We start from the raw sequence: 14,298 nt of genomic DNA on the forward strand, positions 1-14,298 counted from the left end.
GAATTTACTTCAATCTATTATTTATTTATATTGACAGTCTGCTCAAACCTTATCATCCTGTCCTTGGAGTTAATATAATATTATATTTGTTTACAACACGTTTTGCTCAGAAGAACAATGATCTATTTCTATAGTACTTGGCAGAACGTAGGTCTTTAGGAGGCTGTTAATAATGCCTTCCTAAACACCTGAAAACATTTTCCTACTGAAAGTAAGGCAGGGACATTTTTCTGGGAGGGGTAGACTCCTGTATGTTATGGGGTCAATGGTTATTTATTCCAGAAGCAAGTTTATCTCATTTGTTGGACTTTTCAAAGGCTTATGCACTGTCTTAGGGTTTCTAACTATGAAGAGACACCATGACCACAGCAACTCTTATAAAGAAAAACATTTAATTTGGGCTGACTTACAGTTTCAAAGGTTTAGTCCATTATCTTCATGGTGGCGTTCAGGCAGACATGGTGCTGGAGAAGGAGCTAAGAGTTCTACATTTGATCCACAAGTAACAGGGAGTGAACTATGTACCACACTGGACATAGCTTGAGCATACAAGACCTCAAAGCCTATCTCCACAGTGACAAACTTTCTTCAACAAAGCCACACCTACTCCAACAAGCCACATCTCCTGATAGTGCCACTCCCTGGGGGGGGGGGGGCATTTTCCTGATAGTGCCACTCCCTAAGAGGGGCATTTTCTTTCAAACAACCACACACACTAGTTATCAGAAGGGGAATGGGTAGGTGGCATCTGATTGAATTAAACCTCACAGGCTTTCTAATTGGAAATATGCTTCTTATTTTAGGTATTAAAGTTTGAGCCTGGCCATTTCAGGAGAAGGAGCAAAGCTAAGAATATGGCTCTCGTAGATATCCAGTTGGATCACCATGAGCGGTGTGACTGTATCTGCAGCTCAAGGCCACCTCGATAAGACACTGTGTGCATTTATACATGAAGAATGAAAAGACCTTTGGGTTAAGACATGGTAAAGGACCCTTATCTCACCCTAAGCAATCAAAGTTGCTTCTCAGCTACAATGCAGTGAACACAGATGGAAAGCTCGCTTTGTTAATGCCATGGCAAGAACAAGCATATATTGTCAACTTCTATATCCATAAATATAGAAATTCATTTATTAATAGCATGTGAAGATATGTATGTATACCCACACACATGTCTATCTCTGTGTGTGTAAACAATTGAAATACTTTATTCAGTATATTTACTAAAGTCCACTAGAGACAAATGATTCGATTATTACTCAATAATTTTGCTAAAATAAGGAGTGTGTTAAACATATAAAACATCTCTTTAAGAAATTCAGAATATAAATTTCTTTTGAAACATTGATTCACAAAACATATCACGTCTTGCTCTCTTAAAGAAAGCATGTGTCCATTAAGCAGAAGATGAAACTTTCTTATGTATATGTCTTAATAATATGGAAGAAAATAAAGTTTCTGGGGATAAAACCAAGTATTTAACTATTTTCTACATGAGATGCACTAAACACCTACAAATGTGGACAGCAATTATCTTTCTCAAAAAAAAACACTAAAGTAATACATGGTTGTTAAAAATCAAATCAAGTCCTCTTTTATGTATTTTGTCAAGGCAAGCTAACCTGTTGAGCACCTTTCTCAATGAATTGCTCAGGGAGTGTTGTGATAGTCCTTCAAGAGGCAAGCAATAGGTTGCAGCAGAATTTTCAATTTTTTTCTGCAGAAAAGCAAGTATTTTCAGGAATAGCATGCCATTACTCCTGAGCCTTTCAACATGGTATTCATAGGAAGATGTGGGTGATAGAAAGTCAGAAATAAGCAAATATTGACATAACTGGGAACATTTAAAAATGGGTCTAAGTTCTCGAAACTGTGCCAATCATTTTCTATGTTTTGCTTTTGGGTTCCTATCTTTTCAATATGTACATGTAGTCAGATGTCATGTTATATCAGACAAGCCATCCTGGAATATTTATAGCCTAAAAGCTTTTATGTATTAACAAAATAACTAACTTTTATTGATATAAATTCCTAATCCTATACTTAAGATTCTGAATCTATATTCTGAATCAGCGGAAATTTAGATATGAGGTTTCCTATCCTTTTCAATCTTCAGACCTTACTCTATAGAGCCAGCAATAGTTGTGGAGGAACACATATGGTCCTGCTTTTCCACTGGAAAGCTTTTTGTATTCATTACTAGGAACGAGAGTCAGTTTTCCTCAGTGGCTCCCCTATATCTATGCTAAAGAGACCGAGTCCAGAAACAGGAAGTCATTCATCACTCTCCAAAGCAAGATGCTTAGGAGGAAACATTAAAGTCAGGTTAGCCTGGGCTGCTCTCAGGGAACTACATTCTTCTTCCTTCCTTGAGAGTAGAAGAGAAGTGATTTCTTCTGTGAATTCAGTGTGTCCCGAGCACAGACCAATTTGGTACAAGATTTGTACATGATCTGCTTTAGTCCAGTGTCAGAGGGTCAGCTCAAACACACTTGCACTGCTAGGTATATAGTGCCCTCCAATCCAAGTTACAGCTGTGCTCAGCAGACCTGTGCTTATTGTCACATGTCTTCTAAAGGTTCTGTGCAATTATCTTATCAGTTTCTATTCAATGATCATTAGAATCAAATACTGCATTGTTCAGTTGTCCAGAATGACAGAGAACAATGAGAAATAGGCCAGGCCCACAGTCAGGAGCCACTTTCCCTCCATAACCACTTGCAAGCTTCCTGTGAAACAATGGCTTCCTGTACCAAAACCATGCTATAGTTCACTGTAGGCACAGGGCACAGCTCACACCATAGTTGTGAACATGAAACACTAGAGCGCTCTACCCAATTTTCAATAAACCTTCCAGGATGCAATATCAAGTTAAAGCCTTACCCTTCTCATCCTCTTATTTACTAGCTGCAGTGTAAACAGACAGATACACTGAGGCTACTACCTTTCTTGAATGTTTTATTAAACTCTCTCCCTTGGTTGTCTGTTACCTATTCCACATCCAACATGTAGCAAATAAATCTGTTTCATTGCCATCAAAATAAGAATAAAAAACAAACCACTGTACAAATTACATTTCAAAACAAACTAATAAATACACAGCTCTGCATAGCTCACTACCTGGAATAATGCCATTCATTCAACATGTTCTTATAGGGAAGAACACTTTCATAAGTGGAGGGTTGTTATGATTTTTTGTCATTTCAGTAACATGCAGCTTTTCCTCTCACAGCATTTTCGATAGAAATATAATATGGCTCTTTTCTTCATAAAAAAATAAATACTGCTTTGAACAAAACTACTCCATTATTTAGCACTGAATTGCAATTTTGAAAGGTGTGCAACATTACCAAGGCACTTTAACAAACCCATCTAACTGGAATGACAAGATGGGTGATTGCTGAGAGAACTGAGCACCTGCTCCTACCCCAGAGGTCTCCATGCTCCCTGCCTCACAGCTGAGGCGGGAGTTGCTCATTCATGTCTCTTTGCTAGTGGTCTTGCATTTTTCTGTTTCCTGCTCCAGTCAGCCTTTCAGTGAATTCTCCTCTGACATTGCCCACCTACGAAAGTTCCCATCCTTTCTCTTCCTTGAGGTCTTAAATTAAGACCATCACAGCCTCACCCTCCTTTTCCCCTCCCTTCCATATGCCTCTGGCTGGAACAGATGGTGGGTCACTGCTGCCCACTCAGAGGAACCAACTGAGGTCTCTCCCCCTGAAGGAGGATAGACCATGACCACAAAGAGAGGTCTCGTATGATCAAGAACACTTGCTTCCAAGTTAGTCTTTATTAGCATCCTGCCAGAGACAGAGTGGCAGCTGCAAAGATCTGAGGGAAACCTTGCTTCTAGCTTGATGACTATAGAAGTTTAGAGAATAAATACATACAGAAATGTATGTGTTATATGACAAGAATCAACTTTATCAACAGAAATATGAGCCATTGTGTCAGCCAAGGGGTTGGAATCAGGAAAAGATTAAACAGTACTGTGTGTGGTAGTAAATTCAGATAGCATAATGAAAACTATATGCAAAGCATTTAACATGAATGCATTAAGAACTTAATTTCATCTCCTAAAATGTACATGTGTACAGTTTTACTCCACTACTAACTCGGCAGCTAAATGGCTCACATTTTCACAGGGTCTTCCAGTACATAACTAAATTAAAATTCGTAGATTAGTATTCGTTTCTGAATGGCTCATATTTTCACAGGGTCTTCTGGTACATCACTAAATTAAAATTCAGAGATTAGTATTCGTTTCTGAATTGCTAGAAAATACATTTTTTGTTTATTGGCATCCCTATCATATATGCGGGAAAATAGAATATTTATAATGCATTGGCTTTATTGATATTCACTCAAATTCTGTTGTTTTTAAAGATCAAGCTGAACACTGCAGAGATCTACAAATATAAAAGAGCCCCTGACATGTGTCCAATAAAATAGACATTTTTGGGTAAGCAACGAGTTGTTTGTTTCTTGCTGTTGAAGGTATATTTTCTTATAGAAAATAGATTTTCTTCATGCAATATATTCTGATCACAGTTTCCCCTCCCTCTACTCCTCCCCATTCTTGCCCACCTCCCACTTCTCATCCAGCTCCACACCCTTCCTCTCTCTCCTTAGAAAACAAATAGGCATCCAAGGGAAAATAATAAAATTAAGTAAAATACAATAAGATAAAACAAAAACAAACAAATCAGAATAGGACAAAACCAATAAAAAGAAGGAAAAGAGCCAAAGAAAAGGCGCACTCACACACATAGGAATCCTATAAAAGCACAAAACTGGAAGCAATAATGTATGCACAAAGGACCTACACAGTTTTTTTTTTTTTTTAAGAATGCCTTGACTCAATGTTATGAGACAAAGAATCTTCAAAGATAACTTTGAGTTCATTTTTTATTGACTATCTCCTGCTGGACATGACCTACCCTTAAGAGTAGTTCATTTCCCCAGTGAGACTCCTCTGGGGAAAATTAAATTTTCATTTGCAAGTAGTTATCAGCTAGAGACAGCCTCTGGGTTAGGGATGGGGTCATATGTCCACCTTTCTCCTCAACTCTGGGCCCCCATCTGGTCCAGGCCCTGTAATGCTGCCGCACAGTCTCTATGGTTTTATATGTGCATCATGTGCGTTTTATGTGCATATAAAACATCATGCAGTGTTTAGAAGGCATTGTTTCCTTGGTGTCCTCCACCCCCTCTTTCTCTTGAACTCTTAACCACCTCTTCTTCTCAAAGCTGAGAAAGGAAATATTTGATGGGGACATCCTGTTAGGGCTAAGTGTGACAAGGTCTCTTAATTTATGCACATTGTCTGGCTGTAGGTCTCTAAAACGTTTATCATGAAGAGGTACTGGATTTTGTCAAAGGCCTTTTCTGCATCTGATGAGATGATCATGTGAATGTTTTTCTTTCAGTTTATTTAAGTGGTGGACTACATTTATCAAATAACATAGTTGAATCATCCCTGCCTGCATCTCTGAAGATTGCTTGATCATGGTGGATGATCTTACTGATATGTTCTTGTATTTGGTTTATAAGTATTTTTGCCTCTGTATTCATATGGGAAGGTGATTTGTAATTTTCTTTCTTTGTTGGGTCTTTGTGTGGCTTAAGTATCAGGGTAATTGTGGCCTCTTAAAAAGAATTAAGCAGTGTTCCTTCTGTTTCTATTTTGTATAATAATTTAAAGAGTATTGGCATTAACTCGCCTTGAAAGTTTGGTAGAATTCTGCACTAACATGGTCATTTGGGGTGGTAAACTTTTAATTACGGCTTATATTTGACTAGGAGTTATAGATGTTTTATATTTGGTAAGGTACAGGTTTTTAAAGTATGATCCTGCAGTTCTCTGGATTTCCTCAGTGTCCGTTATGTCCCCCTTTTCATCTCTTATTAATTTGGATCTTCTCTCCACCTTTTAGTCAATCTGGCTAAGAGTTTGTCAGTCTTATTAATTTTCTCAAAGAAGCAAGTATTTGTTACATTGATACTTGTAATTTTTTTGTTGTTGTTTCTTTATTATTGATTTCATCCCCAAGTTTATTTCCTGCCACCTACTACTTTTGGATGTGATTTCTTTTTCTTTTTCTAGTTTTTGTTTGTTTGTTTGTTTGTTTGTTTGTTTGTTCTACAGCTTTTAAGTGTGATATTAAGTTACTATTATCTCTCCATTTTTTTTAACTTAGTGGTATGAAATTGTCTCTTAGAACCACCTTTAATGTGTCCCATAAATTTGGATATGTTGTGTTTTCATTTCCATCCAATTCAAAAAAAAGTTTTAAATTTCATTCTTAAATTCTATTTTGACCCATTTTTCATTCAGTAGTGAGTTGTTCAGTTTCCATGAGTTTGTAAGCTTTCTGTTATTTCTGTTGTTGTTGATATTCAGTTTAATCCATGGTGGTCACAAATAATGCAGGGTATTATTTCAATTTTCTTTTATCTGTTAAGACTTATTTTGTGTCCAAGTGTGTCATCAGTTTTGGGGAAAGTTCCACGAACTCCTGAGAATAGGTACATTCATTTGTGTTTGGGTGAAATAGTCTGTAAATATCTCTGAGGTCCCTTTGGTTTATGCTGTCATTTAGCTCCAACATTTGTCTGTTGAGTTTTTGTCTGGATGACCTGTCTGCTGATGAGGGTCGAGAAACTAATAGTCTCCCGCTATCCATTTTGTGAGGGTCAGCAAATTATCTAAGCTGCAGCAGTGGTGATTTTATGAGCTTAGATGCCCTCGTGTTTGGTGTATTTGCAATCGCAATGTCCTCTTGGTGGATTTTTCCTTTGAATATGTAGTGTCCTTCTTTTTCTTCTCTGATAGTTTTGGTTTGAAGTCTGTTTTGCCAGATAGTAAAGTGGCTGTACCAGCTTACTTCTTAGTTCCATTTGCTTGGAATAGCTTTTTCCATCCTTTTATTCTAAGGTGATGTCTATTCTTGATGTTGTGTTTCTCAGATGCAGCCAATGGATGTATCCTGTTTTTTGCATCCATTCTGTTAGCCAGTGGTTTTTATTGGGGAATTGAGATCACTGATGTTGAGAATCATCAATGAACAGCAATTGTCAATTCCCCTTATTTTGTTGTGGTACTGTGGGTTCCTATCCCCTCTTTTGATTTGCTGTTCCGGTATTATTTATTCCTTGTGTTTTCTTGGGTGGAATTAACCTCTTCAGGTTGAAGTTTTCCTTCTTGTGCTTTATGGCAGGCTGGAATGTAAGAGATAATTGTTTAAATTTGTTTTGTTGTAGACTATCTTTCTCCATCTATCATGATTGAAAGTTTTTCTGGGTATAGTAGTCTGGGCTGACTTCTGTGTTCTCTCAGAGTCTGCTGCACATCTGTCCAGGCCCTTCTGGCTTTTAGAGTCTCCATTGAGAAGTCAGGTGTAATTCTGGTAGGATGTTACTTGATTTTTTTTCTTTTGCAGTTTTTAATACTCTTTCTTTGTTCTGTACATTTAGTGTTTTATTATTATGTGCTATGGAGAATTTCTTTCTGCCTGTCACATTCACACTCCATCCATTTCTCACAACCTTCTACTTGCCAATCTTGAAGTCAGAGAAAGCTGGATGCCTACTTTGGAGACCACTGAAGGAAGGGATCATGTAAGCAGATTACATGCACAGTTACCCAAGTGAGCAATTAATAGGGCAAAATGCCAACTGTTTCTAATAGAATAGTGCTCCTTGAGAGTGAGCGCATTGTATAAACATTTTCTAATGTCATATACTTCGTTGCACACTTCTGATTGTGATGCTGATATTTATTTATGTCTATTGATGTTATTTTTGTTCATTCATTCATTCAATAAGAAATCCTTTGAAACCCATTAAGTATCTGACATACTTTTGAGTTCAAATCCAAGTCTAATCCATAACTGAGGAAAAAACAGGAGAAAGGAATTCTAGGTGGGGTGAGTGGAAAGATCAAAAATCCCCCCTTGGGGGAATGTATGGTGAAAACAAGGAATTCAGGTTAATCTTCAAAGAGGACAAAGACTAAATCCAAAGAATTTCACAGAGTAAAGTGGCAGAAAAGGAAGGAACAAGATCTGTAGTGGAATGCTTGGCTAGCAGTTTTGACTGGTGAGTACCACATTAGGTGTGTCTCACCCATGTGACTAGAGGGTGTTTGTTCTTCCACACTAGGGAGGAAGTGGTGAGCTTCTAAGTATTGGGGGCTCATAATAGTCAACGAGAGCTAGTCAGATGCTAGAAGGCTTGCCATGGTGTGGGCCTGTGTTTCTTCGCTTAAAACTTAGATATGTAAAGACGTGTCAGTCCCAGCAAAACAGTTCAATGATCTTGCTTTTTGGAAAAAAAAAAAAAAAAAAAAAAAACAGTCTATGGGAAGAATCAGAGATGTAAGGTACAGAGTGTTTGGGAGCTCTAGGAGGGAGACATCTGAGCCAGGAAGGTGTGTGTGTGCACGAGCTCCCCAAATCCTCCAGGGAATTCCGTCCCTAATAATTATGAGGACCAGGAAGGCTAATAGGAAAATCCAGAGACTTTTGTGACAAGCTGGGAAAGGCAGAACAGGCCTTGAGGTGTCCTGGATGGAGCCATGTGAATTAGATGCCGAAAGCATTCTCCTAGGAGAACCAGGAGTGCAAACAATAACGCAATTTTGAAAGCACATCATTCAGGAGAGGAGCCAAGAGATGCTGCCATCCTTATAGTGGCCACAGAGAATGCAGAGGACAATGACAACCAAAGAGCTCATGAATGCATAACCTTGTGTTCCAAGACCACAGTAAATACTCAATGAGAGTTGGTTAAGTGCCTAGCCCTGTGCTAGACACAAGAGATTCATAAAACACAAAACATGTGTCTCTTGCTTTATCAATCTAGAGCAGGGAGGACGGATTGAATAAACAATTACATAAGTGATCAGGGGACAGGGAAGGATTCCTTGAGAAAACAATGTTAAAACAGGAGCAGAAAGATGAATCAGCAGTAGGGAAATGTGAAAGGAAAGATGTGTTAGAAATTAAAAGAAAAATGGCTGTAGAAATCTTTGAACTAATTAATGAAGCAGAGTTGGTGATGGATTTGAATGAGGCCAAGGAAGATCATGGATTGTTTGAAAGCTTCTGACTGAGCAGATAGACTCACCATGTGCTGAGATGAGAACAGGGAAGAGGTGTGACATGATAGATAGGGAGCACACTGTGAGGTATCAAGGTAGATAACCTGTGATATGTCCAGGTGGAGATATTAAGTGGGCAATTCAGTGGTGAGTCTGAAACTCAGGAATCCAAGGATGAGAGGTTAAGTTTAGAAGTGACCAACATGTGTGTAATAGCCACAGGAGTAATCTCAGAGACTCTAAGGCTGAAGAGTGGGGGTGGGAGCACAGAACAATTGGAAGAGGGTAGGAAGCTGCTCAGTGCCAGAGAAGAAATCATTTCAAGGGGACCTAGTCAATTTTACCAATGACTATAGAGATGACAGGATGTCTGACTTTTTGCCTCTAGACCCCACCTCTACTCTGTCCCTGAAACACTTCTATAATAACATGATAAATAGACTTACTAATAGGATGATGATTGCTAGTGGGATGATAGGACTACTCTGCATTTGTGTTGTCCAAGACCACAGCCACTAGCTCTGTGTGTCTGCTAAGGACTTAAAATGTGACTAGTTTGTTTGATGAAGGTTTTATTTCCTTTTTCATGACATTGCAGTTAGATACAAACAGCTGCGTGGGCCAGTAGTGGCTATTATATCAGCCAAAGCAGCTATGGGCCCTAGCTGTCATCTACAGGGTTATATTCAGAATAACTACTTCAAAATAACCAAAAGAGAGAGGACATTGCAGTCAAATCTCTAAGAAAGGGGCACCCAAACCAAGCTTTCTCTAGGTGACAGGCCTGAGAAAACTTTAGTCTCTCTTTGTTTGGAGTGGTGAAACCTGAAAAGCACTGACTGTTGGGACTTGGGGACCAAACGCCCATAGAAAATCAAACAGCAGAAAGAGAGGGAAGGGTGACAGCATCACCTTGCAGTGGCTGCTGGTCTGAGGGATCTCCCCATTCCCATTGGTTCCCTTGTCTGGGCATGTCCCTTTGTTGGACTCTGAGAATCTCAAATGATAGATCAATGGATCCAGTGAGGTCCTGTGGAAGGAGGGATTGTGGTAGACTAGACCTGTGACAGAAACCACTTTCTGCAGCAGGTGATTTGTGCCTGAGAGAAAGAAAGTACAGTTAGTTCTCATTATCTGGGACAATGATGCTCCATAAAGTTACCCTGATCACTGAATTAGCAACTACTCTGCTGTGATACCTAGAAGTACAGAGCTGGGTCACAAGTACAGAGCCACTGGTCACCACAGGTCATAAGTACAGAGCCACTGGTCACCACAGGTCACAAGCACAGAGCCAATAGTCACCACCGGTCACAAATACAGAGCCAATGGTCACCACAGGTCACAAGTACAGAGCCACTGGTCACCACAGGTCACAAGTACAGAGCCACTGGTCACCACAGGTCACAAGTACAGAGTCACTGGTCACCACAGGTCACAAGTACAGAGCCATTGGTCACCACAGGTCACAAGTACAGAACCACTGGTCACAACAGGTCACAAGTACAGAACCACTGGTCACAACATATTCATCAACTGATCAATGAGTAATATGGTTTTATGTGAGTTTCTGATTAAGGATACCTTATTGACTAAATATTGATGATGAATTAATATTGAATTCGTAGCTAATTGTACTGTAACTCAGGCCTCAGCAAAGCTTCCTAGCATGTGCATTTTTACTATAAGACACAGAACAGTAAGTGTGCCCTCAGGAACTCAAGACAGCAATGGACCTGCAGTTTCCTTGAAGATCATTTTAAAAGCAAAATCAACAAAAAGTTTGAAAAAGGAAAAAAAGAAACTTGCATTTTAAAAATATACAGGTTGTTTATGTATTTATGTTGGAAACAGGTTCACATGTAATCCAGGCTTACCTTGAATTTACTATGTATAGCATAGGATGAATGACATCAAATTTCTGATCCTTTGGCCTTTCTCCTGAGTGTTGGAATTACAAGCATGTGCACACAATTCTATATGGTTCTGGGATTTGAACCCGGGACATCATACATGCTAGGTAAGTACTGTAACAACTTTTTCATGTTGATGGCCAAATGAAAAACCACTTGTTTGTGGTAGGAGAGTGGAAGACAGACTGTTTAGCCTCCATTTAGGAACAACTATATTTCATATTTTTTTACAGCTCCATGCCTGTCTGTGAACACACACTGCATGTACACTACATAGTGGCTTGGTTTTGAGTAGGCAAACTTACAAATATAGAAACTGAATAATGAGCATTGACTTGATAATAATGCTACTTATTAAATGTCAGTAACATTCCAGGATATTTCTGAGGCTTACTCATTGGTAAGTGGGCTTTATGAGAATGAAATGAGCTAGAATAAAAGATAAAGGTTTTATCACACACAGCATTATTATGTTTCCTAAGAATGAAAAAGTGAGCAGAGAAAAATTCATGCAACTTGCCAAATGTCATCAAATACATAATAAACTCCAGATGATGCCACTGTAGTCTAGATGCTTAATCCTATCACACCACCACCTATCTGATTGAATATATACCTGGCAGAACCAAAGGAACTCTTCAGGAAGGACTCTGTGAGGCATCAAGCCTGAGGTCGGAACTGAAGGTACAAGTCAGGGTTCACTTATTTCACTAATGGTCACTGAGTATCCATTGTGTGGCAGTGTGAGGCTAGGCACCAAGTACCACATACTAAGAAAGGAACAACAAGAGAGACACAAAATAAATACACATTTCATAAAATGATGAAGCTTTTAAGAAAAACTAGTTAGAAAGTCAGTAGAAATCCTATCTCAAGAGGCAACATTTTTTGTTGATACCTAAAAGAAGTGAGAAGGAAGAGGGTGTTAGATAAAGGGAACAGAAAATATAAGAGTCCTGAGATAGAAATAAGCTAGGGATGGTATAAAAATAGCAAGGGGGCTCAGGTAGAGAAGATCAGAACTAGACACTAAGTTAGAAGAAGACTGGGCCAATCCTGTGGAGCCTATCAGGTCAGGATATGGTATTGAGCCAATCACTGAGAGGTTAATAGGGCAGGATAAGGAATTTGGATTGACCTTGTTGATGTAGAGAACCTGTATATTGAGCAAGGGCATGAAGCAATACGGCGAGATAGTCACGGTCTCTCTGGTGCTCAGCTAACCACAGAGGGCAAGAGGCATTGGCATGCTCAGCAGGGAGAGGTGGCTCCGTCTCTGGAGGCCAAATGGGAAAGTAAGATACAGCTTCCAGATACAGTTTGGAAACTTTAATGTAAAATGTCATGGAAAGAGCTCAGGAGAGATTCCAAGAATCCACCTTGAATTCCTCAACAAATGCTGAAGTGTCTCAGTGAGAGACAGACAGTGATAAGGGGGCATTGAAAAAGAATTTCAAGTGTTCTTGGGAGTTTTATCTTTTACTACAACTTAGATTATCTAGTCCTACCAGATTTTTTAATGGTATCCAGGTCTGCTGGATAGTTTGTGCTCAGTACATTGAAATAATTGCCATGATTACTCCTCAAACTCTCATTTTGTTAAATAGAAGTGGGATAAGGAGACTCTTTACTTGGTACTGTGTCTGCCTTGCAAGCATGAGCACTTTTATGATCCCTAGTGCTCACATAACAGAGCTATGCGTGGTCACTCACTTCTACAACATTGGGGGCTGGTGGGTGAGAGATGGGTAGATCCCAGAGCTTACTGGCCAGACAGTATATGCAGTGAGCACTGAAGGAGCAATTGAGAAAGACACCGGAGTCTTTCCTGGTCCCAGCATACAGGGACAGCATATGCACATGTTTGTACACCACACACACACACAAGAAAAATAAAAAGACGATAGGCAAGGGGAGGGGAGAATAGAGAAGAGTAAGGAAAAATAGAGAGGGAAGGGTAAGGGAGAGAAAAGAAACTACCGTGTATTTCCTCATTTAAAACTCGTATAGCCGGGCGGTGGTGGCGCACGCCTTTAATCCCAGCACTCGGGAGGCAGAGCCAGGCGGATCTCCGTGAGTTCGAGGCCAGCCTGGGCTACCAAGTGAGTCCCAGGAAAGGCGCAAAGCTACACAGAGAAACCCTGTCTCGAAAAACCAAAAAAAAAAAAAAAAAAAAAAAAAAAAACTCGTATGAACACTAGATACAATTTGGTTATCACATAAACTAAGCTGAAAGGCTGTGTGATAATTTACTTCCCCCATAGATACCTATGGCTCAGTGAAGATGCTTGAGTTTAACACAAGGATCTGACAAGAAGTGCTAAACAAATTAGCTTTGCTAAGATACACAGCCTGCACTCTGCAGCCTTGACCAAATTAGTGAACCAGTAAACATAGTCATTGATGGGAGAGAGAAAGTATTTTGGTCAACTATTTACCCAGAAATGGAGTTTAAAAAAAAAAAAACTAAAAATAAGTTACTGAATTCCAATACCTTGAGCTCACCACATTTGGCTCTACAGGAAGTAAAGTCGTTTCCTGTTTCACTCACAAGGAGAAACATTTCTCCAAGAGACATTTTAACCAACTATATAAGCCTTCACATAAGTCTCAGGCTCATGCCTTCTTTTTTATTCTCATAGGAATTGAAAACAGAATAAAAACCACAGAACTGTGAATATTACAGGCCTAAACTGAATCTTAAACTAGAATAAAGGAAAGGAGACAAAGGTAAATCACAGAGCTGTGTCTAGAACATGTTTAGTTTTTAATAGGACTTTTTTTGATAAATGCACTCAGCAATTATTTTTGCGAATTGACCAAGTTTCAAGTCCTGCACTGTACTGGGCGCTCAGAATACAGTGACTACCATCTTGACTTTCTCTGGTTATACAGGAGGGAGGACACTGACAGCTAATAAGATGTCTGCCCCTGCCCTCCCTTAGAATACAGTTCCTCCAGCTAGGGAGATGGCTCAGTGGGTAAGAGTAGCTGCTATGAAGAAAGAGGACCTGCGTTCAATTCCAGTACCATGTAGTTATCAGGGCATGGCCCTAGGTGCATACAATCCCAACTTCAGGAGTCAGAGACAGGGTGATCTCAGAAACCTGCTGAACTGGAGAGATTTAGGATCAATGAGAGGCCCTGTCTTTTTGTTTTGTTTTGTTTCTTTCATTTTTCTTTATTAAGAAATTTTCTGCTCACTCTACATACCATCCGCAGATCCTCCCTCCTCCCTTCTCCCACCCCCCAGCCCTCCCTCCCAAGCCACCCCACATCCCT

The 14,298-nt window shown here is 39.5% G+C and overlaps 1 protein-coding gene across 4 annotated transcripts in view; it reads left to right on the plus strand.

The window, feature by feature from the left end:
• The window catches only part of Pdgfd (platelet derived growth factor D), a 219,810-nt gene extending 215,340 nt beyond the window's left edge, over nt 1-4,470 (plus strand). For all 4 annotated transcript variants that reach the window (XM_052751612.1, XM_052751607.1, XM_052751620.1 and 1 more), the window contains exon 8: nt 804-4,470. In XM_052751612.1, the coding sequence (XP_052607572.1) occupies nt 804-929 (126 nt within the window). In that variant the 3' untranslated portion in view covers nt 930-4,470. The remainder of the gene's footprint in view (nt 1-803) is intronic.
• The last annotated feature ends 9,828 nt before the right edge of the window (nt 4,471-14,298 follow it).

The sequence above is a fragment of the Peromyscus californicus genome, unplaced genomic scaffold, assembly GCF_007827085.1.
Source record: "Peromyscus californicus insignis strain IS unplaced genomic scaffold, ASM782708v3 Scaffold_11__1_contigs__length_118956290, whole genome shotgun sequence".
Taxonomy (NCBI): domain Eukaryota; kingdom Metazoa; phylum Chordata; class Mammalia; order Rodentia; family Cricetidae; genus Peromyscus; species Peromyscus californicus.